This window comes from Falco cherrug, chromosome 15 (assembly GCF_023634085.1).
Source record: "Falco cherrug isolate bFalChe1 chromosome 15, bFalChe1.pri, whole genome shotgun sequence".
NCBI classification, from domain to species: domain Eukaryota; kingdom Metazoa; phylum Chordata; class Aves; order Falconiformes; family Falconidae; genus Falco; species Falco cherrug.
In genome coordinates, this window is record NC_073711.1 from 4,596,804 (window position 1) to 4,624,051 (window position 27,248).

The window sequence follows — 27,248 nt, forward strand, 5'->3', positions numbered from 1 at the left end:
ATTGGCTTATGTGTAGTAGAGGGAGGAGCCTAACACAGAGGATTTCTGAACACAGGCTTTATCTTTTACTTGGAATGTTACTAGCACTTAGAATTTACCAGTACTGGGAAGGGCTTTGGCTGAACCCCTTGGAACACAGACACCAAGGCAGCAGGGATCAAACCACTCATTACCACATCTTCAGAGCTCTGATTCCTTAGGTGAAAGGAGGCTAGTTCAGATATTGTTAATCAGAGCAGCTCCAGGACTGCTCACATCTATACATGCTTATCTAGCTGTCAAATGGCTGTTCCAGCAACAGGAAGAGGCACATACCATATTAATGCTGGAGAGAGGAGTTTAGCCCAGGTCCCCTCACAAAGCTAATTTCAAAGTGATTAGATTTTCCCACTTTGTGTTTCTCTCCTGTACATCAGGGTGACAGAAGATTCAAACATGTTCCAACTGGCTGTGCAGTCAAAAGTAACTGTAAGAGTAAACTGCAGTCACTCACTTGCATTGGTAGCATGCCAGACTGAAGTCTGTATCTCGCAGTCGGTAGGAGCTGCAAAGGAGCTTCAGATTCTCCAATATTGTACACGTCTTTGGTGTCACAGAAAGACAAGTACCGTGTGTTAGTAGGCAGCAAACATGCACAGCTAGAAAGGAGAGTCCAAACCTGCTGCCATCCCAAATGATACTAATACATCACTTGCTGTTGTTTTCCCCATGTACCAATGACACAGGGCATTACCAGCATACACCATCGAGAATGAAGGACACCATTTGTCAGGACCTTCCTTTTAGCTTAGTTTCTCCTGCATGAGGTGCAAAAAGCATTACCTGCTGAAGAGAAGTGTTTTGAACCAAAGTGCAGCTCATGTGCTTTGAATTAATTTTCAATACTGCTGCCTCAAAACTGAAATTAAAATGTTACACCTTGTTTACTTAAGAGTCCTAGTCTCTGGAGTTTTTCACTGAGGAGAACTTCCTTCTAGAAGTCATTCCCTGGCTTCAGCAGGACCTGCTTGAAAGAAATGGACTGATCTGTATTGTGGTATAAAAGATGCTCTTCACTGCATGCAAGGTGGGACCTTAGGGTATATTGTTACCCTTAAAGTTTTAAAGATTCTGCACCAGGAATAATAATAATAATAATAATAAAACCACAAATGATCCACGAGCCAGCTCATTGTCATGGGTGTTTGGCAAAAAAAGACAAGAACTGTTTTGGCTGCTGTCATTCCCAGCTACGCTTTTAGATAAAAGCTGGAAGTTGGAGTGGGAGGCACAGTTCCTACTCCGCATGTGTCTGGCTCAGGATAGAGCAATTGCTATGAATGATAGTACTCAGGCTAGCTAATTTGGGGAAGTCTTGTCCCATACACAAACACAAAGGGAATTCCATTCTAAGACAGATGCACAACTCCTGTGGGTGACAGCCTGTTTCATGTTAAAAACACATTTCAGTGGTGGAGGCAAGCAGTAATTTTGACATTGTGGTTGGCCTTTGGCAACTGCAGCCTGCATTCTGGGAGCAGCTGAAGAAAGCTAGAGAGGTAGCAAGGTGCATAACATAAAGAAAGCTTCCAACACCTTATCTGCATCTTATCTGCAACAGTCTCCTGGCATTTCATGCTTCCAGCTCCTTGCATGAATTGCAGTCAGTGCGAGTTAGCATTTTATTCTACATTGCTGCCTAGATTTTTTTCAACCCACTTTGTAAATTGCAATTCCACCTGCAGGTTTTTATCCAGAAATGTAATTTTCTGCACATGAATAAATTATCCCATTACTGTTATTCCAGACTACTTCAGTTAGTATTTTGGGGCCTCCTAGAATTAATCCTTCACAGTGGAACCTGAAGCCCATTGTGTTAGCCTTTAACACTGCTATGAAAAACAGCAGTAAAAAGACTCAGTAAGCAAGAATCATACCTGTATCTCTCTACTGACTTATGTGTACATTACCCTAGAGAATGATTTTCCTTGTAGGGAAAAGACCTGGACTTCATGAAAGAGGAGAATTAACAATATTTTTTTAACAAGTAGACCTAGGGGTATGTGCAACTCCTGCCCAAGCAGTTTTCCAAAACCAGATGTCAGGTCATCAAAGTGCTGCCTGCTTGTGTTGGACAATGTGTGCACCTGAGCTGATCCAGATTTCATAAATTTTTCAAGTACTCTCATATTCTAGTCATGTTCCCCTTTGGCATTAGAAATGCTCATGATCCGCACATTTCCAAGAATTGTGTTTTATTTTGACCTTCATAATTCCTCTATATCTTGCTTCTGAACAGTTAACCTCCAATTCTTGTGCCAATCTTAAATGTCAAGGCAAGTAATGTGGCCTCACATCATGTTATGCTACAACTCGGGGTGATCTGATTTCTGTACAGAAGCAGTGTGTGAGATGGCCAGTTAGCTGGTGTCTAAAGAGAGTCTCCTGCACCAGAATATGGTGTAGAGAGCTTTGAAGTACCCACTGCAACTAAACTGACTCAGTTTTGTTCAGTAAGTAGCAAAACTCACTGGGAATACAAGTGAATACGCAGGATAGATGTCAATGTGAATGGTTGTCCCAGAGTTATAGCAGAATTCAATCGCTCATCTAGTGAATAGGGTTCCAAAACAAATCCTCAGTCTCTTAGTTGTACATACTTATACTCTGTGTTGATTTAGAAAACGTTTTTCATAAAATCCTCCCTGGACTCAAATTCATAATCTATCATCTGTTTACTTACAAAAGACGAGAGAGAATTATCTGTAGAACAGTTCCCAGTATGGTAAGTTTCTTAAGGCATTAGACCTCGTGATTAATTTCATCTTGTTTAGCTCTTGATTGTTTTTATAAGGGTGTTTAATAAACCAGAAAAACTGCAAAAACCAAGCCAGGCTGAGCACCTAGCGTTTCTGCTTGATGTTAAAAGCCTATCTTTTTCAGTAAATGACACTAGGTGATTCTGAATGTTGCAGTTTAAAAATAGTTTCTAAGTCATCAAGCCAAAAGTCTGTAGGATTTTTAAAAAATGATCTTTGCCAGATGTTCTGATATTAAAATAAAGCAATAGTGAGAGTGTTATGTACTAACGAGAATGGTGAGAATATTGTACAAGTATCTCATAGAGATGCAATAAAAACCTGCAGACCCTTACTGAGATGCTGTGCAAGGTCCTTACAGACCTTGCTGAGAGGTATGCAGCAGCATGAACTTTGCCTACACACCTTCCTTGTCTAGTCTGTACAAGCTCCATTTCGGGAGTACGCTCAGTTACCACTTCAACTTATTACTGGCTGCAGATCAGTAAAACTTGACACAATGACTTTCAGAAAGCCAATGCTTGGTCTTGTCCACAATGGTGAAGACCATCCAAAGCCAACTGATTTTTTTGTCTTGAAGGTCAGATGTCACCTTATAAACACTTTACTGATTATCATGCCACGACTGTACTGATTCTGAGGTGGTTTTGCTGGTTTGTTAGTTAGTGTCCTAAAACTGTTAGCAATTGTACCTGTACCTCCTGACTTTCTCCAGAAGGATCCAAGTTGAAAACTTAATTGATTGTAGTAAGGCCTGGATCCTAAAGCCCTTCCTCAAGTAAGTCACCCCACATTTCCCAAAAGCCTAGTTTGCTCATAGCCAGTTACTGCTTTTCACTCTCTGCACATAAGTACTTTTACAGAAGTAACCACAGTTTCAAACACCAGGAACTGCCCATGGAATTTGTCTAAGCTATTCAAGGGATTAGTTGCAGATAACTGATGCTCTTCTGCTCCATATCCAAGTAAGGGTAAAGCATCTCAGGACCAAGCTTTCATAACAATCCAGGAAGGAATAGAGTTGTAAACAGATAAAGCTAAAAGATGGCATTTCCAAAACTGTGATCCATGTGACACAGCATCTGTTTCTCCCAGGAGACTGGAAAGCTCCAAAAGCCAGGAAGCCCTGGTCTCTGTACATGGTATGGCTGCCCTCAAACCTGGGCCCTTGGAAACCCCAAGTTATAGGCAGACCATCAGGAACCCAGGCAGGTTTCCATGGAAAAGCTGTGATTGGAGTGAATTCCACTGAATCAGAAAATTTCCATAAATGTCTGTGGTTTATCAAATTCATATCTGTTTTGTCAGACTATCAGGAAAGCACCAGTACTGCACTTCACATTAAGTTAGTATCCCTTTGTGGCAAACTTTTTACCATCTGTTGCTTCACATGCCCTGTCCAATAGACTACAGTTCATGGAATACATGAACTATACTTACCTGCAGTTCTAGTTCATAGTGATTTTTTATATCAGGCTGTATTACAGATCTGAATTGATACAAATCTTTTTTTGTATAGATAAACAGTTCCTTCTAGTTCAAGCATCCATCTCAAACATGATCTTAAAAAGCAGCATTCAAGTAAGCACCTAGGCTGAATCCCGAAGGAAACCTTTCTATTGGCTTCATTGAGGCTAGGATTTACCTTGTGTATGGTATGCCAGTGAAAAACAGCCTAGGTAGGCAACAAAAGCTGGACAGAATCCCATGTGTTTGGAAGAGGAGAATGCTTAGATATAAGAATTCATGCATAGCCACCCCAGTCTTCAATTGTTTTCAAAAAAATAATTGTTTTGAAGCTATTCCATTTTTTTATACAGTTGTATTGTGTTGCCTGTTTGTAAAATCTGAAAAATTTCTTCAGCCAGGTTCAACCTTTAAAGTTACAGGGTAAGTTCAAATCCATATCAAGTCTTGTGAAGCCTTGGTTGCACATCTTAGCCCCCTGCCATTACATAATGCCAATGTTGGTGATAAAACAGTGCTATCCGTATTGCTCACTCGTGGTCTTATCTTGATCGCACTAAAATTGCAGGCAAATGTCAGCATGGTCTGTCAACTTCTACACTGAAGTCTGAGCCCTTAGAGAATAAATGCCAACCACAGAAACAAAGATATTTCCTTTTCAATTGATGCTATAACATCTTTATTCTATATGTTTTATATTGCTTCCACCAACAGGCTATGAATGCCAGAAAGAAAAGCTCAGATTGAAGCCAGTTAATTAAAAGGATTCACACAGATGGTTTGCCTGGTACTTTACAGAGCAGCTAATTAAAGCAATGTTAGTCAGCACCATTAAAATGCCAGATAAAGCTTTGGGAACAATCCTGATTAGGAAGCGAGGTTTACAAATAGAGCTTTGAGCAATGCAGTATATTTGCAGTTAAATAATCTAGTTCTAACATATCTTAACTAAGGCACAGAATAATGCATGCTGATATCAATATTAATGCCAAGATTTTTCAAAGTTCAAACCTGGCGCTTATTAAAACAATCCACAATGACTCTAATTTCACATTCTACAGGAGAATATGATATCATGAGGGAGTCTGAACTCCTCTAATTAGCCATGATTTAAAGAGCACTAGAAAAGAAACCAAGGCAAGTCCTAGCTGAGGAAAATCAGTCACACACAAGCAGAGAGAGAGAGAAACTACACCAGACAGAAGTTATATTTAGACATACAATATAAACAAAGCTTCCTTGCACTTCTAGACAGATGCTGTGTTTGGGGAGGATCAGTCATGCTCTCCAATATGCTGTCTCCAATATATGACTGTATATATTTTTTTGCAATAACAGCAATGTGGTCTTGATCTGAAAACTTATTCTAAACCTTATTTTATGCAACCAAATAGGCCCATTCACTTAATGTGCTAGAAGATAATCATATGCACAGGTATGTTCACCATAGCACCTAAACCATGGTCTTACTCCCTGTAATTGAAACTGACTTTTCTTGTAATTATTTCATCAAATAAGACTTCAAAATGGCAATAGAATTTCATCCCAAATTCCAAAGATAGGCAGATATCCATGTGTTTTGGACCACATGTTATGATTTAGCTGTTATAGGCCTAACTTCTATGGTCAACCTAAAAGAAATAGAGGTGAAAACAGTTACCTACTTCAACTCTCCACTGCTATTTTCCAAGCAATAAAAGGTTCACCATTTTCCTTCCCTTGTTTAGAAGCCACAGTTTGAAGGCATTTAGTGATTTCATAGTGAACTGAATAATGTGGCATATATCAAGGTAAATCTGCAGTAAAATTCATTCTCTTCATCCAATACTCTGAAGAGTCACAATGAGTCACTCAAGTATTGGTCTCCGCAAATGTCCAACCACAAGCCAAACACTGCTTTTGGACAGGCATCCCATGCAGGCACAGCAATGTCCTGCAGAGGCTGCATGAACAGGGCCTCATAGCCAGACAAGAACCACCTGTATTCTCCTTTCATTTCTCCTTTCATTTTAATTTCTTTCCAGTTCTACTGCTCTTGCAGTTGCCCAAGGGGCAAGGGGATAACTAAGGCTTTGGCAGTCTCTGCTTTCTGTGAGATGACTCTTGGAAAGCCCAAGAAACTACGGTGACATAAGTTTCAGAGTATAGCACAGACCTGAGAGGTGCCTCTTTTATTCATGTTTTCCAATATTTGTGCCTAATGGGACAGTAGCTGAATTTGTCACTTGAATCTTTTGCTGATGACTTTCAAAGGATGCTTCTTAATTACACCATACATTGTGCCATTCCAGAATGTGTATTACTAGCAAACCATACAGAAGGTGCTGAAAGCACTGCATTTCTATGCCAAGCTCAGGTTTGTCAAAACTCTGTATTATTGATAAGATTCTGGAAAGGTATCATTAGACACCCTTGATTGCACTGAAATAATGGACACATTTGGTGCTTTCAAAGGAGGAAGTGCGCTTACCATGTCTGTCTTGAAGAGAAATGTAAGATCAGGGAAGGAACCCTAAATGGCTAACTTCTCCTGCCCTCGTCCTGCAGAATGTTCTTTGCTGACCCACTAGACTCCCAAATACTATAGTACATATATGCTCCACAGCCAGATTTGACATTCACCATTCAAAATATTAATATTTGATGGACCAATGTAACTAAATATATGCTTTTATGGAAAACTAAATGTCAGTGTTTAATCCCAGTGCATGCCAGCAGAAAAATGCTCTTTCACTTGAGCTCCTAGCCAAAAAATGTGCATTCTGTGGTGGCACAGCTTCACAAAAAAATCTCCCCAGGTTTATCTGACAGATAATGAAAGGCGCTACACAAAACCTGAATTTTCAGCTCAGATTTCTTTTACATGAAAGCCCAAACCCACTGACTGAAATTTCAGCTGCATTCCTAGAAATCTGCAGTGATGCAGGCTCCAGGGAACAAACGCTCCACTGTTACTTCCACAGAGCTCTTGTTCAAAATGTCTTTTCCCATGCTGAGATGCTAAATTCATGTGATTGTGAATGTATAGTGCCAAATTCACTGCCCAATAGGTATCAGGTGACTTACATTTCATAGGTAAAGTACAATCCCTTTGCACAGTTCATAAACTGCTAATAGTTAAACAATCTAGAGGATGTTTTAATATAAGATGTGGATAGCTTTATGTCTTAGAAGAAAATTTAACCCATGTGGTGCAGGACTTGATATGATCTTGAGTTGAAACAGGAGGTTTCAGGTTTGAATTGACACTGCCATCTTATACACTTTGTCATATGCACTCATTTTCACATCTGACATTAAAATGCATGTCAGAAAAAAATCAGCTTTTGGGTAGCTTTTGAAGTCTGCCTTTGACAAGTTTTGCCCATTTTGAAAACAACAGCGGCCACAAATTGTGACAGTCACTAGGAACAAACACTTGCATAGTACATAGTTTTCTCTTGACACAGTTCTGTCATCAGTATCACCACTCCTCCACCAGAAGGCTTGTGCCTGTGGATGTCATGGAATCATGCATGCTCTGTGGCACAGCCTGCTACCCTATAACTAAGTCTTCCAGGGGCTACAACACTACAAACCATTAATAAAATGTTACCAGTACTAACAAGGGGGAAACCATGCTATAACAGTGTGATTGATAGTGGGGTTCTGTGTGTATACAGGACCTAATGCCTTCTACATTAATGCACAAAAAAGCTGTATAACAAGCAGGCACATAACTGTATCTGCCTGTCCTAATACCAAATGCTACAGCAGACAGCGGGAGAAAATACAGCAGCATGAGACATGACCATCAGTGCTGGCACTGCAGCTAATTATTGGCAGCCTAAGATTAACTGGGACAGTCAACACATGAATTACTAAAGTTCAGCAAAACAGCAGCATATCACTTATATTTTGTAGCATGACAAAACTTGCCCTTTTATGATAAAGATAAAGGAAGGAGAAGGGAAGCTTTTCCTCCCCTGTATTTGTGATATCACGAGTTGTCAAGAACATTTGCATGAAGTATTCCTTTCCCATTGCTTCCAGAGGACTCCCTTTTCTCAGTAAGCAGCAAAATCACCGGGAAATCCTGTGAATACAATGGCACCACCTACCATCATGGAGAAATGTTTGTGGCAGAGGGTCTTTTCCAAAACAGGCAAGCAAACCAGTGTGCCCAGTGCAGCTGCTCAGTAAGTAACATGATTTGACAGAGACCTGCTCTGTCTGTGCTTCATTTCTCCTTTCTAGAAGACATGCCACTGAAATATAAGCAATACATAGCAAAGGCCAGGAATGGAGAATTAATGCTGGAACTCATGAAAATGCACAGAGCCAGTCTGCAGCATCTGGTATGTGCCAGGCTGCCTTTTATTCAAACACAGTGCGCAAAGCTTACCCCTGTCAAGCATCTGCTGTAAGTGAGCTTACAGTGCAGAGGCAGCAGTTAAAATATTGATACTTAGCATATATAGAATATTTCACTTCAACCTGACTGGAACATATGGCAAAAAAAAGAAGCCAGTGACTGAAAGTGAATTCATTTGGACTGAATGATAAGTAAAGACCCCCACAGGCTAGGAGTGGACAACTCTGTGAACTGACACTGGGCCACAGAGCCATTTCTGAGATGTCACCAATTCAAATCCAGTATATTTAAGCGGTCACCCAGTGACTCTTCAGAGCCAGTGTCTGAACCAAAGCATCCCTCTCAGTCCAACCAGCTCTTCAGTATCAAGCATTAACAACTCTGGACCTCCTCTGATCAAATCATCATCATATTCTACATTAACTACAAATTTGACAGGCCAAGTACTGAACAGACTTTGATTTTTAGCTGCTGCTAAGCTATATCTCCAGTTCAATATTAAGATGCAACTAAGATAGAGCAGGTGCGAGAATTTACACTGGGTGATTTTAGCACCATAATATCAGTTACATTTTCAAACTAGTAATTGTAGTTCTTCCCCCTGCACACTTTTAACTCTTCCCTTTTCCCCATTTTTTAAAGAACGGGACCTCCTTCTGTGCAACAACAAATTTTTAAAAAGCTATTCAGACTTTTCATTGGTCTAATATTCTGCTTCTGCATACTAGAGTGGCATTTCTGTAAACACATACTAGATTTAAGCATGTCCATTAAAAATGCATATGCAGTACCAGAGGAATCGGATGACTCCTGAATTATCCTTGTGTTTTACTGGCAGGAAGGAAATGTGTACTGTGGGCTGAAGACTTGTCCCAAATTAACTTGCTCTTTCCCAGTTTCTGTTCCGGAGTCCTGCTGTCCAGTTTGCAGAGGTAAGTTCGAGTACAACCACAGAAGAACAGGCTCTGAATTTACTCCTTCCCCTGGCACAGCCCTGTCTGTGCACCAACTCGGGACACTGTCTGCAAGTTTCCCATGTACTTACAATCTAGTGCATGTTGGGAAACTAAACCTTGAATGCAAGCAAGGTAACATCACTACCTTTGTTTTCCAAAATTGAAACAAGGAGAGAATGCACTGATGATAAAGTTGCATCCCCATAGTGAGATAAATCAAGGCTTCAAGTAATGTATTGAAATAGCTGTCATTGCTCTGGGTAGAAGAGCTTTGCAATAAAAGACGAGCTTCTATCTGACATATTACCAGACCTGCTCAAGTTATGCAAGACACAAGAATTTCAATTCAGAGGGTAAGGCCAGTCACTCCAGTTCAAGTTAGGTGTCAGTTGATACGCAGGTGACTTCAGTATTTTACTAGTAATTTCGATTTAGGTCTTGTACACACAGGGAGCTTGATTCTAGGGGCCCTTCCCAGCCTTTCTGAATGTCTAAACCTAAATAGCTGTCTAAAAGACCATCTAAAGATCTGAGAATTTCTAAATGTATTTTATCTTACTGTTAGTATTGTGGCATTTGAATCACCATTTCTAGGGTATGTAAGCACCTATGGCCAATTCTCAAAGGTTCAGATGAGCACCCAAAGGTACCTATGGTTTTCAGAAGTGCCACTCTACTGATAGCAGCGATGCCAGGCTGCATTTGAAAAATTCTCCTGCTTGCACCTTTGTGCAGCCATATCCTTTTGGGATCCTGCTTGTTTGAACCCATTACTTTTGCATGGTAAAAATAAGGAGTAGTATATTGCCAGTTGTATAATTTTGCCTGTGATGCTAGTTGTGAAGCACGAACTAGCATAGTCCCACAGTCCCTGTCCTAAGGAGTTTACTGAACACACATGCTGGACAAAAAGCTCCGAGCGGTGAAGCCAAAAAGAGGGTACTTCAGAGTGCCTCAGTGCTTAATAATGCAGCACGATGCTACAGCACGCTTGGAAGGAACAAGTTCCTGGAGAGAAGCTGTGTAAGTCATGTCAGTGCAGCAAGCTGTCTAAGCTATTTAACCGTGGAGATGCAGCAGTAATTAATTTCAGTGTGGCACCCTGTAGCACCTGAGCTAATCTTTTGGCAGGGCAATGCTGTGTGCTGCATAAATACATCAGCTCAGTCAGAGCAAGTATGAGGATCTTTATGCAATACTTCTTTGTGTGGACATGGTTTCTCATTCTTTGCTGTTTTGCCATGTTAGTCCACAGTATCTTTATAAATATTGAAACATTTTGCCAGGGAAACTGCTTATTAAGCTTTCTGATCTCAAGCAGACAAGGTGACAGTTCTGGCTTCCCAGGGTGCGATTTAGTGATATACTGTTTTAAATTAATACATTTTCAGTTAATTAAAGTAAATCCTTGCTAATCATCTGATTCCTAGTATCTGTTCCCTGATAGTTATTTGAGCTGTATTTGAAACAAGTCTCTTCAAGTTACAAAAATCAAACTGACTTTCAAAGTTAGAAGTATCAGACACATCTATGCTGTAAAATAGCCTTACGCTGGAGAAATCAGTCACTTCAGCCAGAGAGAGAGTCACAAATGAGAAACAGGTTCATTAGAATTTCCATATGAGAGGTGAGATTAAATTGCATTATGCAGCAGAAATGACCCAGTGTCTGCACTGATGCAGGGTTTTTTTAATGTATTCCACTGTCTGTTACTTACTTAAAATGTTAAAATGCCCATTTATCTTGTAATCAACTTTGGTCTTTTCAATACGGCATGTTTTATCTTCCCTTTGTGATTCTCACAAAATGCAAACCTAATCAAAAATTTTGTGTCAAGATCTAGCACAGCTCATGGGGAGGAATCTGAGTTGGTTTCTGCTCCTTGCACGCCAAGTATGTTAACATAATTGAATACAATTTTGCTGATTTTCCTATTCATTCCTCTACTAGTGACTCGAGAAGGTTCCAAACACTACTGTTCAGATGCTGATTTATGTTAGGATCCATCTTCCCCTTAACTTAAGAGGCAAGCTCTCATAAACTGCATAGAGGATAAAATGCTAATACATAGTATGCACTAAGCTAGTGGTGATGGATCTGACTGATGATTTAACTCTAGAACTGGGGGCATACCTACATCAGCACCATGGCTCTCCCAAGCCAGTATCACGCACTACTACTGCTGTAGCAGCTATGTTGCTTCGAGGACCCAAGCCCACGGTCTGCGCCATTAATGTAAGGCTCCTGATGTGTTGGTACTGCACTGCTGCGTTCCAGCGCAATGGTTGGCACATCTAGAGCTAGGCTTTGAGCCACTAGCAAAGCAGTCTTATCTGTACCTGTATCTGAATTCCAAGGCTGGGATAAATTCCAGGCTTAGCTCCACACTAAACGATTTCTCCTGTTCTTGCACAAGTTTCCCAAGAGTCAGATATCAGTTCAAGTTCCATGGCTTGTCTTATCAAGGAACGCCTCTAAATATGTCTCTAAAACTTCTTAAAGCCACATTCTATCTCTAGCCTGAACTAGGCTATAATTTTTTCCTGCTATAATTTCTACCATAGCTCATGCTTAGTTATGTTTGTATTTATGAAGTTGTCTTTACAAAGAGAACAACTGGACACTACTCCTGAACAGAAACTGAGCGTTTCTTCTTTCCAACTTTCCTTTCCATGAAACACATGTTTAGCTGTGAGGAACCAGAGCCTGACTTTGCAAGTACCTCCCATTCATTCTCAAAAGCATGCATTACTTCCGCATCACATGCACAAATCACAAGTGCTCCAGCAAAACCTTTTCTCTTTTAGAAGACAAGTCAGAATGTCCTTGGTGCTATGAGCCCTATCCTGTAGTACTTTTGTTGGCCTGATTCAAAAAAAGCAGTGCTGAACATTTCATGCTCTCTATGTGCAAATAAAGGATCCTATGAGCTTAGATGGGATTTGGTTTTAGTGGGTCAGCTTCTTATACATCCTGCCATAACTCATTGGATGCGCCTGGCTTCCTGAAAGAGTTGCTGGTTTGTGTCTAGTGAGTCATGCACTGTGCATAGCCATCACTTCTATTTATGAAACAGAGTATCTTTGTCAAACAGATGAAAGTACCTTCCTGGTTCATAACCATACCTGGGGGTGAATTGCGACTTGGCAATTTTTATTAAATGAAGCATAAATAAGAGGGAAAAAACAACCATACAGATATGGGGACAAGAAATTTGCAGGACTTTTTCTTGATATGTATAATACAATGTTATTTATTAATGGCTACACTTCACAGCTGACTACAAAAACCTAGTTCAAGATTCAGTTCTCAGGAAGTTACATGTCACTTGAGCAACAGTTAACTGTGCTTATGGCTTCACACTGCCCACAGCAGATGGAAGGTCACACAGTTTAGCTTTTCTCTGTAAGCTAAGTCATGTCTCCTCAGCTTTGCCTGAGATCACATAGCAAATGGTTGCAGGAAATCACCTTGCTCATAGCATCTTGTTAAGCTGCACAAATCTGACAGTAAACCTTCATCCTGAGTTTGCGTAATGCATGGGAAGAGGTCTTCCTTTTGGTCTTTACAGAATCTAATACAATAAAGTCAGGCTACAGACTGGATGCAACCTCCAGCTTCAATTTAGCTGTAAAGGTGGATGAGACTTTTCTCTTAAGTGTCTCCCAAGGTGTTGCACAATTAGTCCCCTAACTTATACTGCTCTGATTCATGTACAGGAGATGGAGAATTATCATGGGAACATTCTGATGGAGATATCTTCCGGCAGCCAGCCAACAGGGAAGCCGTAAGTGTGACCTACAATTTAAAGATAGATTTTCCTGCTGTGCACGCCAGTACACTGGGGGGAAAAAAGAGAAAAGGATGATAACAGGTCTGAATATCTACTCCTTCATCCTGGGTTCTGTGAATCTAGGCCAAAATAGGCTTCTTCCACTTCTGCAGACCCTTTAATAAACTCAACCTGAATTCATGAATAATGATGAATTAAACTCCCATGAGCTCCTGTGGGTTCTGGATTTGGTCTTTGCTGTATATGCTTTGTAAGAATAAAATCCTACAGCATCTTGTTTGCTATGCAAGCATTACTTTTAAATCGTAATTGCAAACACTTACTTCCCAGTTGACATATACACTTGTACGTATTTACTTTAGGGGCTTCACTACCCCTGGGGCTAAAAGTATCCACTAACCACTTACTCCTCAAGAGATTATTTTTATAACAGCATTTGGAGAGAATATGAAGAGCTTTTAAGCATTAAGTGCTCTACCTAAATATATAAACCAACAGGTCTTTGAATCAGTGAGAAGAATCATGCCTTCTAAAATAACTGCTGTAATATACACTAGCCCTTCATGCACTTCATGGGTACTTCAGAAAGTAATTCTTTGAAAACAAGTGTTTTTGCTGTAGAAAACACACTGCACACTACTACTACTACTACTTTCCTTTGCAAAGAAAATGAGGTTTCTCAGTCTGTAAGACAGATTCTAGTGAGGTTCTGTTCAGTCTGTGCAAACCTAACACTGGCCATGCATGAGAGTTTAAAGCTGCAAGGAAACAAGAAGCTGGACAGTCATTCTGGACATGCTCTGCCACTGAAGTCCCCACAGAAAACAATTCTGATGAGGAAAACTAGACAGGCTTACAATTCTTCTCATCTAATCTTTAAGCAGAGTAGACAACAGTAAAGTAGGTATCTAGCTCTGCACACCATTTTTAATACATGGATAAAAACAGGTATTTCTGGGTTGTGATTCATCTCCTCATGATACAGACATGCACAACATCCACAAGTCAGGTTCTAAAATGGCCTCTCTGTCCATTGACTTGGTTAGGGACTTCAGATGACCTGCTTAGATAAAGACACCACTGATGTGTACAGTCTGGTGAGATGCGTTACCACTACCTATGTGTAGATGACTTCATTACTGTGTTAACTGTCTGCAAAACCCGAATGGTCTTTATTTATTATGGTGCCATTCATTACACGTAATGATGATGCCCGTGTTAAGCTTCTAATACAGCCTTTTCCCCCATGTTGATTGGAATGAGACATTTACTTTCCTGCTCTCTGCCTCCAGAGACACTCATACCATCGCTCCCACTATGACCTGTCACCCAGCTCGGCGAGGCAGGTAGTCAACATTCCACGATTTCCCAATGCCAGGAGTAACCGTGGAGTCCTACCGGATCCCCAGCAAGCTTCAGGAACAATTGTACAAATCGTCATCAACAACAAGCATAAGCACGGACGAGGTAAATACAAGTACTTCTCATAGTATTACTATGAGTCAGGAATCAATCACCTATAGCTCAAAAAGACTTCTCAAAATATACAGCAGAATCTTGGAAATTCACACTGGTATCAAAAGACCCAATGCAAATCAGGGAGGCAAACCCCGATAAGCTATTAAGGATGCAAAATTAGCTCATGACTGAGATCAGTTGTGCCTATACATACAACAGTGCATTTCACTCTGCAAAGACACTACACTGTTGTGTTGCTCCCTGAATTACTTTGTGGGATTGTGCTACATGATTCTGAGAACACATGCAGTGGTCACTCGGGAAGTGAGCACTTTGTGCCGTAAAGGACACCATGATGCCTTTGGATTTGCTAACTTGTTCACACAGTGACTTGTCCAGAAGGAAATTATTTGTGGTTATTTTCTTTACACTGTCTCCAGTTTTGTAACTTTACTAGCTGTAAAGAGCATGTGTTTAAACTGCCCCACAAATCTCAGACCATAAAGTTTTGCCATAGTATCAAGAGGTTTTCTGCCCCCAAGACTTAGCAAATTATTCTCCAGAAAGACAATATCATGACTTCTCCCACCTTAAGCTAGTGGCCTGAGACAGTGGGATGCAAGGGGTGCTTTTCCTCCTCCCTGGCTAACACTAGAGACAGAGTAGGCAGCCTGTACTGGATGCCTGAGCTGTAAAGTGCCAAAGTTAACCAAGATAATGAATCTCACCCTAAGAATCCTTTAGTGCCTTCTGATACTATAATACAGTGCATATTACATTCTGGGGACCACAGAACTTTGAGCCTACATGCAAACCCTACCCAAACATGACTAAGCTGTATTGCTGGTACATAACAGGAAGGACAAAAGTAGAGTGAAAATACCAGTTCACCAGTCAGTGGGACAGGAGGTTTTGTGCAATAAAAAGGGTGGGATGCTCAGTTCCCACAGTAGATGCACTTTGGTGAACAGAGGTCTGCAGGAACAGGCCTAAGAAACCATAGAAGAAATAGCTGTAAAAATGCATGTTCAGAAGAGCATCTGTCCACAAATACCAGTCAGTACACACTGAGAAACTACCCACAAAGAGTTAAAAGCCCTTGTATTGGGGCCAACTAATCTTTTAAGGTATTAACTAACAGAAGGAATGTTGGCCATAGGATCTTTATTATCCACCTGAACAAGCATGAAAAAACATTCAGATCATGCCAGTGTTTTATGTTGAATCTAGGAGCAGGAATCTCCATGCAGTGCAATATCTTTGACATGTAATTCACACATGAAGACATCATCAAAGCAATTTCTAACTGATTTGTTTCAGCAAATAAAGAGCATACAGACGAATAGCATATTTCTGGATGCAGTATATAGTAACTGCCGCAACTTCAGACACTTGCTGCCTGGAGAGTGTCTGAGAGATCCCCATGATGGAAAAAAGGAATGCTGACTGTGTATTTTCTTTTGTTCTTGTGCAATTAACAAGTGTTGTATTAATTAATGCACATATCCCTTGAGACACATTTCAACACGTTAAAAAATAAACACACAACAACTCTCCTGACATGCAAATACTGCGCAGTTGCACGGGTACAGATTTATCATTCTAAACATGAAGAGAACTAAAAACAGGGCATCAGGGAACTAGGAGTTATTTGGTGTATTTTGGCTTCTACTGGAGGCTTCATCTGCTACCTCAGGTAATTACTTAACTGCTCTGTGCTGAACAAACCCTTAAAACAAAATACTTATCTACACAATGTTATGTATTATCCCTTCCCCTGTCACAGAGAAATTGTGAAATATTTATGTCCATAAAGGATCTGGAGAGCTCTAGCTGGGGAAAAAAATCCATTAAAGCATAAATACAACTAATAATAACAATAAAATAAGCATGTAAGAAGATTGCTGAGTGGCTGAGTACTTACCAGTTTTCTCATTTATAATTTTTTCTCCCATATTATTAGTATACACTTAACACTTTGATTTTGAGAAAAAAAAAGATGTTTCCTACCTCTAAAATAAAAATGTGTCTTAAGAAAGAGTTAAAAAGTAGCAAATTATAAACCAAATGATAGCATAACCCCATGAAAGACAATACATTGCAAAAAATACTCCCCATAAATCTTAGTAACTCAGTAAAATATAAGCCAGTTGGTCACATCTGTTACCAGTTAGATGTAAATTTCAGATTACAGATAAAAATTAAATTGCTTTTGAAAGTTACAGGCAAAATAGGAACATATTTTACAAATAAAAGCATTAATAAAAATGATGGCATATTAGAAGAATTGGAAATATTTACAACATATCCCAGCTTCCCTTTAGTTGCTTTTAGAAATCAGGCAGTGTCCTTTCTTTCACCTTGTTAGAATTAGTTTGCATTTTTCTTTGTGTTTATAAAATATTTAAAAAGAAAGAAGTAAGGTTTATAGGACAAATGCAAACATGATGTAAAGTGATATAATTCCCACTAACTGCTGGGTGACCCAAACTGGCTTCTGCTCTCCTTGTGTCATCTGTATTTCTCTGTCTCCCAAGGGCACTGATGAATAAATATTCTGAGGTGCTTAGATTCTATTGGAATGCAGTCCCATATGCATCCTTTCATGCTAATGTTTTCTTGTGATTCCAAAAGCCAAATGTCTCTGTATACCTATAGACATATATATTTCCACAAAGGCCATTAAACTTCATTTTGCAACATTCCCTTGCTTTGTTCTGTGTTGCGTAGCAGGAACTGTCATTCAAAAGCAGTAAAAGGCCCAGGTGGCACTAATCCATCCTGCTGATAGCAGGGCTCTCGCTGCAAAAGCTGTGTTCAGCTAATGGCAAGAAAAGTTGTACAGATGACTTAGTAGCAAATGTCATAATCCTGTCATCTGCAGATTCAATTCTAGAAGGCAGAGCCAATGTAGTGGGCTGTGTCCCGTGTGTGGACTGAGATTAGGAGGGGAAGGAGGAGTGAGTTTTGTAACCTGGTTAATGATGTGCAACTGAAATTAGTGCACTGGAGAGGAGCTAGTCAAATACTTGACTCGTCCACCTTCACTGTTCTCCTCAAAACAGTGGTGGGCACTTGTGTTGGCAGAGTTGGAATCAAGGCAAAACTTCTCAGAAAACGGTGATCACAGGCTCAGGGTCATTTTCAGCAGCAAAAGTCCAAGTTAAATTAACAAGCAGAGAAATGGGCCAGAGACACTAACAAACTATGTATAAAGACACTGCTTTAAACAAATGTGCATGAACCAAATGAATATTCATAGAGAGGTAGCCAGTGAACATACCTTTTCCAGTTGTACTCTTTCTTCCTTTTTTCTTCTTTTGTAGTTTGTGTCTCAAATGGCAAAACATACTCACATGGTGAATCTTGGCATCCTAATCTCCGGGCCTTTGGAATCGTAGAGTGTGTATTGTGCACCTGCAACATCACCAAACAAGAATGTAAGAAAATTCATTGTCCAGAACAATATCCCTGCAAATACCCTCAGAAAGTAGAAGGAAAATGCTGTAAAGTCTGTCCAGGTAAAACAAAGTTGATCGCAGACCACCTTTTTGCTGTGCATGCGAAGGGGCTTGGCTCAAGCCTTCTGGTCATGATAAGATCTGATGAAAGCAGCAATAGCTATGCCTGTTGTTCTCATGTGTGTGCAGAGCTCTCAGTGTGAGACAGGCAGAGCTGCCTGGCCAGCCCTGCTGTTCACTGCTGTTCCTCAAATGGCGGGTTGCTGCCTTGGGCACGTACGTTCTGATCAGTCACTGCCTTTCTCTCTACTGTAAGCATGACTTCCTGACACTCATTTCCAAAGAGAATATTACAGAAACATACACAGAAAGTTCATTACTGTCAAAAGACTCTACCATCTTTCCCCCACTGCAGTGCCCACAGAACCTTCAACTCATTTTCTAGCTTGTGAAATTTGCACGGAGATAATATAATTTCTGCTTTTTAAAATGTACCAGAGGGATTCAAAACCCCTGATTATAAATTCACAGGTATCAGTTATGTAACTTAATCCTTAAAATAAGTAATAACTTATCACAAATCTAGCATTGTTTCTGTGCTGCACTAACGAATAAACTTACATAGGTACTACTTATTAAAATCAATGCCTACAACTAGTGAAAAATCTGCTAATATGAATCTGCTGATGGTCTGCCAAACAGCCAGCCATGTTGCACATGATCTAAAGAGTAAAGGGGTGTCCAGTTCCCTTCTGTGCCTTTAGTCTTCTAATCTGGATGGTCCATTTCTGTGTGTGTTTGGTGATGCACTGGGCAGAAATGCTCTATGGAAATGAGTTGTTCAGTCATATCTAGAAATCCTTCATAGAATGCGCACTTCCCATTTTCTCTTGCTAGCCTTGCTTACTGGGAAAAAGCACAATGCAGTGGCAGTAGGCAGGCAGGAGATGTGTGTCTAGATCCTGTTGGATACTTCTGAATCCGAGATCCACAGTTTTTATTGGGCTCATTTGAGATGAGAACAGTCACCAAAGCCTGGCTGACAGACTTCAATAGAAAATTTAATAGCAAAAAGAAAGCTACGGTCTTCTTCTTTGAGATTCTACGTGCCAATTTTTAAGAAAACTGAACCTCTTCCTGCAGTCTGTCTAGTGTGTGTGGAGATGTATTAATTATTAGTTTTTACCACAAACAGCAGTCCCAGTTTCTGAGTTGCATCATCTCTCTTACATGCTTGTCCAACTTCCAACTACCAACAGAATAATTACAATTTCTACTTATATGTTCTACAACTTTAGCAGATGGGCAAGAGATTATGTGCACTGTGGCTAGCCCAGGCTTGTGCTGGTCAGCTGGTTGCTGCCGAGCAAAATGCAAACCTTGGAGGTTCTCTCTGTCCTTTTCCTCCACAAAGCATTAATTTGGGTTTCTTCATTCTGTCCAACCACCGATTTTCAATTAGTTATTTTATTACCTCTGAGACTTCTACCATTATTTCAAATATGCCTGAAAAGTGGACAACAGGTTCAAAAATTGTGAGGCATTTCACTGACCATGTGGTTTTTACACAGCTCATTTCCTTATGAAACAGGATTATAAAGATGAGTACTGTCTTGCCACCATAGACAGGCCATCAGAACCTAGCAGTACAAAACACTGGGGCTTAGCTGGAGGTGGATTTAAGTGGCCACGCAAGTGAAAATTCTACTTTTAAATTAAACTTGCTTGGCTATTGGTGCCAAGTATGTTCTGGAGGACTTGATTACAGCTGCAGCATGTGTTTTGGGCTTTTTTTAAACAGAAGAAGTGCCAAGTCAAGCCTTTGACAACAAAGATTACTTCTGTGGGAAAGAGACATTTCCCGTCTATGAATCCATTTTCACAGAGGAAGGAGAAACCATCAGAAAAATCGCGGTAGAGACTGAAAAGCCACCTCAAATAGAAATACATGTGTGGACAATTAGAAAAGGTGAGTTGAGCAAATTCTTTCTTTCAACAGTGTATCAACTTCCATTAAAATCCCAAGACATTTTACAAATCCAAGTGTCTTGAGACTGCTGTTCTGGCTATTTAGGATATTGGTATTACTGCCACTTCCAACATATTCAAGTTTTGCTGCACAAAAAAACATTAATAACACACAAAACTCTAGTTCTGCGAACTCCTGCCTTTCATTTTGAGCAAAAGCCCAATGACAAACAGATTGTCAGTAATACCTGTGTAATTTATTGTGGAGAAAGGGGTAGTAGGGTTTCAACCAAGCACCTGGAGGTTCTTATTTAGGATGGACCAAAAAGCTTTCCAGTGAAATCAGTCTGCCCTATCTGCCTTAGTGCTGCTACACCCATGGTGGTGTAGAATACAGGCAAAAAATGTGTTAAGGATGGAAACAATATCTTTTACTAGACTAACTGGTAAAATTAGAAAAAAAACAGAAAAGCATTCAGAAGCTTAAGTACTTCTGCAAATCCTGAACTTTTAGTATAATAAAAATTATCTTCAGCCTCCTAAAAATCCTCTCTGTTCATCCTCTTTGAGGAAAAAGCCTATGATCCTCATAGGAAACCCTTATATAGTGCAGCCCTTTACACAGAAGTGATTCATCTCTAGAATGCACTTTAAAGCACAAAGCCAAGCCCCAAGTGTGAGCAGAAAAGAAAGCACGGAGGATTGGATGGTTAATAACTAATGCGTGTGTTCAAGAAGCCACAAAGCCTTGTGATGATTTGATAGCATGGTTGCCTGCTAGCTAACAACAGGCAAAATGGCATCTGCCTGCAAAATTATACTGTTTTTCTCCAAGACACTGGGATTTCGGCTTCTGTTGTAATCTTACTTTATTCATGCTAAGGAAGGGTTCAGTTGTGTTGGAAAAGAATTGGCTAATTCTCACACCCCTCACAAACTCTCCACAATCATAAATCCACACAAGGATTTACAGGGGAGCAGCAAAAAAAAACCACCAAAGGGGTGGGAAACAGAATAAAAAACAATAGGCTCAAAATCCACGTAATTGGTAAGGATTATTTCACAAGGTGACTTGACATGGCAGTATTTCTACATAAAGGCAGGACAGTAACCCAGGTTTAGAACAACAGGCACATTTCCAGTAATGTGTACTTCTCACTTCTTTGCTGAAGGGATTCTGCGTCACTTCTATATTGAAAAAGTGTCCAAGAGAGAATTTGAAGAACTTCCTTACTTCAAGCAGATAACAAGGACAACACCTAGTAAGTAAAATTCTGACCTTTTCAAGTTTCTATTCTCCTTGTAATCATAGCCTTGAAAAACATTTTTTTACTCAACACAGATGTACTAATTTTCCTCCAGTACATGGCTTCAATATTTTATAAGTTTAGATTTAAATAATCAGGTGACAGCAATTTAAAATATAGACACACAGAACAGTAGTTCATGTCCATGCTGTCCTGCTCTCCTGTATTTTGATAAAATACAATATAGGCTGTTTTCTGTCTATACTGCCCTAAATCTGAAATACAACTGAGATGAGCACAGCAGCAGGATTTGGATTTATTTAAGTAACATGTCAAGTTACCCCAATTTTTTAGAAAGTCATTTAGAAGGGAAAAGATTCAGAGGTGATTAAAGGAGTTCTTCTACATACATGTAGGTTATATTTGAAAGAAGCCTTTCCTATGTTCTTAACAATTTCTTCGTTATTAAAATCTGCCTTTTGAAAGGATATGTAATTCTTTAATCAATCCTGAATCAATTTCTTTTTTTTTTTTTTTTTATTTCATCCAGCTTGGGATATGACACTTAATTTGATAGTTGAATTAAGGTATAGACATTTTTAGTTCCCAGTTCTTTTGCTTACAAGTTGGCATTTTTTTCTGAGGTCTCTAAGCAGGCAAGGAAGTATTTATCCCAGGAATAATATATTCTTGATAATACAGACCTAGTAAGAAGCAGACACCTTTTCATATAAAAAGTTTCCTAATTTTTATGCTGTCAGCCTTCTGTAAGCTTGTCTTTGTTATCTATAGTACAGTATTCTAGTTACCAGGACAGTGGGCATTTCTATTAACATTATAAAAAATGTATGGAAATATTAATATCCAACAGACACAGTTTGTATTACACACAGGTAGGCTGAGTTCCCAGTGCATGAGACACTTAGACTTGTTTCCCAACTTTTAAATACTTTGGTTTACCATCAGAGTTAAATTTTCACGTCACTCTGTCATAGAGTATCCAACGTCATAAACAGTTGAATAAATAGGCTCAACTTACAGTACTACTTAATCAAAGAAAGGAATAATATTCTGGTCCTTGTTTCTTATTTTCAACAAAGTTATTCTGCATGGAATATGTTATGTGATTATAAAATACTTTGAATATTTTCCATGGGAGGATTGGATATTCTGTCTTTGACCATTGTGAATCAGTTGGTCTGGAGAGTGCTTGTAAATGTCTTCACAGTTCCCTATGCTCTTTTCTAAGTCAGTATCTGTCTCCTTTGTATTTTTGTTTTCAGGCCAGTGGAAAATATTTAGCGAGGGAGAAGCTCAGATCAGCCAAATGTGTGAAAGCAGAGTGTGCAGGACTGAGCTCGAGGATTTGGTAAAGGTTTTGTACCTTGAAAAGTCTGAAAAGGGTCACTGTTAAGGGAGACAGCACTGGAGGGAAAAACACAAGAAAACTTATGAAAACTTGGATCTGCAGCTGGACTGCAGGCTTATTTTGCTTAAGTCAACAGTTGCCCTAAAAACCAAAACTATAATGCAGTAATTATTCACATCATGCACAGCAAATTTGCTGCTTTATGTGTAGTGGTCTGTGTCAACCGTTCAAATATCTCCTCCAAAAGACTAGGAGGCTCTGTATTACTGGTGGGGGAAGGAGAAAGAAAGACTGTACTTTCATTTCTTTACAAGTTAAAAAGAGAAAACAGAACATTTTTATTATTATTATTTGGCAAGTTATTCAAACTAATGAAAAGAAGGACACCTAATAAATGTGCAGGAGCTATGGAGAGCATTATTTCCTGTGCTGAATTTATACCATTTCTGGTGTTGAAATGACTCATGGATTTTTTTTAGTAGTGGAGGAAAAATACAAGTGATACAATACTTATATTGGAGACATAAAAACCATTTTTAAACTAACAAACTGTTAAGCAGCCTGCCTTTGGGATGATGTCTTGTAGTTAAGCAAACTGAGTCCATAAAGTGAACAGCAGGTGTTAGTGGCAATCACTGTATTTTTGTAGCAATTTGAGCAAATGTTCGCTTTTAAGTGGTTTTCGCTGTTTCCTCCATCCACTTCTCTAAAAAATGTGAAGTGTTAGCTCCCTATCACAGCGCCAATAACTTCATTCTTCTGGGTCCTATTAACACATGTTCTTGGCTGATAAACTGCCTTCTAAAGTGATGTGGCAGAAGGTGGTGAAGTACTTGTAGTACTTTCAAAACACCTAGAGGGTTAAACCTTCCGATTAGTAACTCCTTAAAAGTTGTGACAGTACTTAATTTATTTGTTCTGATTTCTAACAAACCTAATCTGCATTTCTCTGAGGGTGACCTCTCGGTTCTCACACTTCAAGACAGTTCTCTCCCATGACAAACACTGAACAGCTACAGCACGCCTTGAGAACACACCAGCTCTGTGAAAACTGTTCTTTGTGAAAAACAAATCTGAGAGATTCTGCTAAATTTAGTACAGCCTGTCTACAGGTGTTTAAGAAAGGTGGCTCTCATCTGCAGGAAAAGTATAAGTATACTTTAAAAAATGTTTTCTCTGAAGAGTCACCAAAATACTGCACTGCCTCTGTGGCTGTGATGTTGGATTAAATCCCAAGAAGCAAGTGACTCTGCCTGCTTTTGCTCCCATTTTCTACTCCACAAGCAGACAGGAATACTGCTGTTCAAACACAGGCTAGGAAACAAAGCTTTATGGAAATGGCCTGAGCCAGGGGCTGGGTTTTCACGGGGAGTGAAATCAACAGTGACAGCAAGGATTTTGGGGTTTGTCACCCTGCCAGTGACAGCACTGCAGGGCGTCCCCATTTCTAAAGGGATGAAGGTGTGGGACAGCTCAATGCTGAATGCCCGTTTCAGGCAGAGCTTCACCATCCTGGGGGGAACCTTGTCTTGAGCAGCAACCCCTGGCAGCCCCCCTCTGCAGCGCAGGCCCCAGGGCCAGCCTCCTCCCTGCTGCTCAGGCCCTGCCTGCGTGCTGCAAGGCCCAGGCCTGCAACAGGGCCCCTCAGCAAGGAGGAGCAGGCATGAAGGTGCAGGAAAGACCGAGGGGAATTAGGAGAATACATACAGGGTGCTCTCAGGTCCTCAGCGATCCTGCCTGTATATAATGACCCCGCTGTCCCAAGGCCTGGACAGAGAGCAGATAATGTTTAGGAATGCTTCCCTCTCTACCAAGCACTCAACATGGACCACTGTCTAACAGGAAAACACACTAAAAAGGGAGCTCCTCCAGCAGCTGCTGGATTTGCAAGAACAAAGTACTCTCACCTGGTATCAGTAAGAGCCACGGGAGTCTCTTTCCAAGCCTCCACGGCCACAGGGAAATCCTCTGTGGGCCCCCCACGGCTGCGGCTCCTGTCAGGCGAGCCAGCTCCCCAGGGTCCCCCCATGGCGGCAAGGGGGTCCCCGCTCCCCAGCCCGGGGTGCGGCGGGGCCGTTCCTCACAGGTTTCCCCTCAGCCCCGGGTGCCCTTCCCTCAGCGCCTTCCCCGAGGCACCGCCAGCCCGGCGGGGCTCGGCTGTGCCTGGCGCTGGGGCTGCTGGAACCGGCTGGAACCGGCTGTGCCCGGCATGGGGCAGCCCCTCCGCTCCCCTCAGAGGGGCCCGGCGTCTGACAGCGCTGACACCACACTATAGCACAGCGCCTTAACCAGCACCGGGCCGTTACAAGTCCTGTGTCACTGTTCCTTAACAGCCGAGCTGAGCGAACTGTCCCAGCACCTTGCCAGGGCCCTGGCCTGCCCTGTGCGTGGCAGGGCTGCAGCTGCCCGGCCTGGGGCCCCAAGGCCTCGCGGCCCTACAAGTTACTGCCGCGTGTCCTTGCACGCCACAGTTTGGCATCAGTGACACCCACGGCATGTGGCACCTACTGGGTTGAAATGCACTGCAGAAGTGCAAGATTTTATTATAAATCTTCTAACAAGTAATGAATTAACCTTATCAGTCCTTTGGGGAAGGCATTGGAAGGAAGAGGTTCTGAGGAACTGTAGCAATGTGGTGGGAAGACCAGCAATTGATTTCTCACCTCACAGGCATCATCTGTTTGTAGCAGTAGCTGGTGAAAACAGACTAAGTGGAAAGTGTACAGCGTTTGTAATTTTTTTTTAAGGCGGTGGCGGCAACCTGCTTTTTGTATTTGTGACAGGACAGGTGGAATCCAGATTGTGTATTTATTTTATAATAAACACTTTTTAAGAAAAACAAAAAAAAAGAATTCATAAGCACCATTTAGTAAAATGCAGTGTTGCATTTTTCCAGTTTCTGGTCACTTAAGACAACAAAGTACACAATGTCATGTTTGTCATTCTCTTCATGGGATGTATGTCTGTTACGGTACTTATTTATGTACTTGTTGTATCACTTTGACCTGGTTTGATAAATTAATAAACTCTGAAGTTGATAATAAACGCAGACGTTTCGTGCCTGATGCTGTTTGATGAAGCTGTTTGTCTTCAGCTCCCTGTTGGCAGTGCTGCTGCCGCCAGGGAGGCAGCCCGCACCAGTGCCCTGTGAGAGCTGCCTGCTGCAGGATCAGGCACTGAGCTGTGGAAGAGGCAAATTCAAGGCTCAAACTGCTGCACAAGGGTGCAAAGAAAGGCTTCAGCACTCACCCGCATCCTTAGAGCTTTAAGTGTGAGCTTGAACCATGTGGACTTAAGCAGTTCACCTCAGATACCAGTTTATCAAAAACCTAGGAGATACACAAAGGTTATGAGCAGTTCTGACCTACTGTCGCTTACAGCTGGGCCTGAGAAGCTCTGTGGAGGACACACATGGGAATCCCAGTGAACTCAGCAGGATCACGTGGCCCTCCACAGACAAGTTTTCTTCAATTAATTAATTGTTGCAACATGCTGCAGTGGTTAATCCATAGGGTTGGTAATGCTGCTCCCATTTAAGTCAGTTTCAGACCAAGGCAGTGAAAGCTTGCCATAACTCAGCACCCATGGGGTTGATGCTGAGCTCTGACTGCTCTCTACATCTGAAAATCAGACACATAAACTTGCAGCAGGACAGCTTTGTCCCCAGTGCTGCAGTAGTTCATTCTTTTGGGTCTTCTCTCAGGAATGTCTTCTGTCGAATTTTGCAAACCGACTTAGACTAGCACTCACCCAAGCTAAATTGAAAAACTACAGAAATTATCACAACCTGGGTAGCATGAACATAGAGATTAGAAGGCTCAGCAGGATGCTCAAACTACCAGTTTATTTAAATTGTTTAATCTCAGGAGCCACAACTGTTTGCTTTCAGGACTGGTTAATACAGCAAAAATGGTATGCAAGGAGATATATAGATTTTCTGCCCAGAGATATGTTTGACCTTTGGGAAATACCCAATTTAATTCAGCTTTCACCTACCCAGCATGATTAATTTTGAAAATCAAACCATTGACATCCATATGTGGAAACCAACTAAAGAAGAAATCAAGCATTGACAACTGAGAGAACAGTAAAGGACAAACTGCTTTCTAGGCAATATACTGAAGCTCAAAATAATTGGGGAAATGTTGATGGAATCAGTCTGTGCTAATTACTAAAAAGAGATGGTCTTCAGAAACATAAGGAAAAGTGTAAAACAGTAACACACACAGCTAGCAGGGTAACTAAAATGGAGAGTATCGGCCTTGGGAAAGATGATTGTTCAAAGTGGTACCACAGTATATCACTTTGAACCAGTAAGTACAACAAATCTGAAATTCAAGATGTCTCTGGAAATTCTTAATGAAATTAATTTTTGCT

General features: G+C 40.7%; 2 protein-coding genes across 2 annotated transcripts in view; one reads left to right on the forward strand and one right to left on the reverse strand.

Moving 5' to 3' along the window:
* Positions 1-18,130, reverse strand: part of PAK3 (p21 (RAC1) activated kinase 3) — a 198,879-nt gene extending 180,749 nt beyond the window's left edge. Inside the window, exon 1 of the mRNA XM_055727253.1 lies at positions 18,110-18,130. The gene's annotated coding sequence lies outside the window, so the exon portion shown is untranslated. The remainder of the gene's footprint in view (positions 1-18,109) is intronic.
* The window catches only part of CHRDL1 (chordin like 1), a 45,486-nt gene extending 19,566 nt beyond the window's left edge, over positions 1-25,920 (forward strand). The window contains exons 5-12 of the mRNA XM_055727255.1: positions 8,298-8,443; positions 9,458-9,551; positions 13,295-13,362; positions 14,661-14,835; positions 18,153-18,347; positions 20,089-20,256; positions 21,428-21,517; positions 22,786-25,920. Coding sequence (XP_055583230.1) covers positions 8,298-8,443; positions 9,458-9,551; positions 13,295-13,362; positions 14,661-14,835; positions 18,153-18,347; positions 20,089-20,256; positions 21,428-21,517; positions 22,786-22,916 — 1,067 coding nt within the window. The 3' untranslated portion in view covers positions 22,917-25,920. The remainder of the gene's footprint in view (positions 1-8,297; positions 8,444-9,457; positions 9,552-13,294; positions 13,363-14,660; positions 14,836-18,152; positions 18,348-20,088; positions 20,257-21,427; positions 21,518-22,785) is intronic.
* Positions 25,921-27,248: the final 1,328 nt, after the last annotated feature.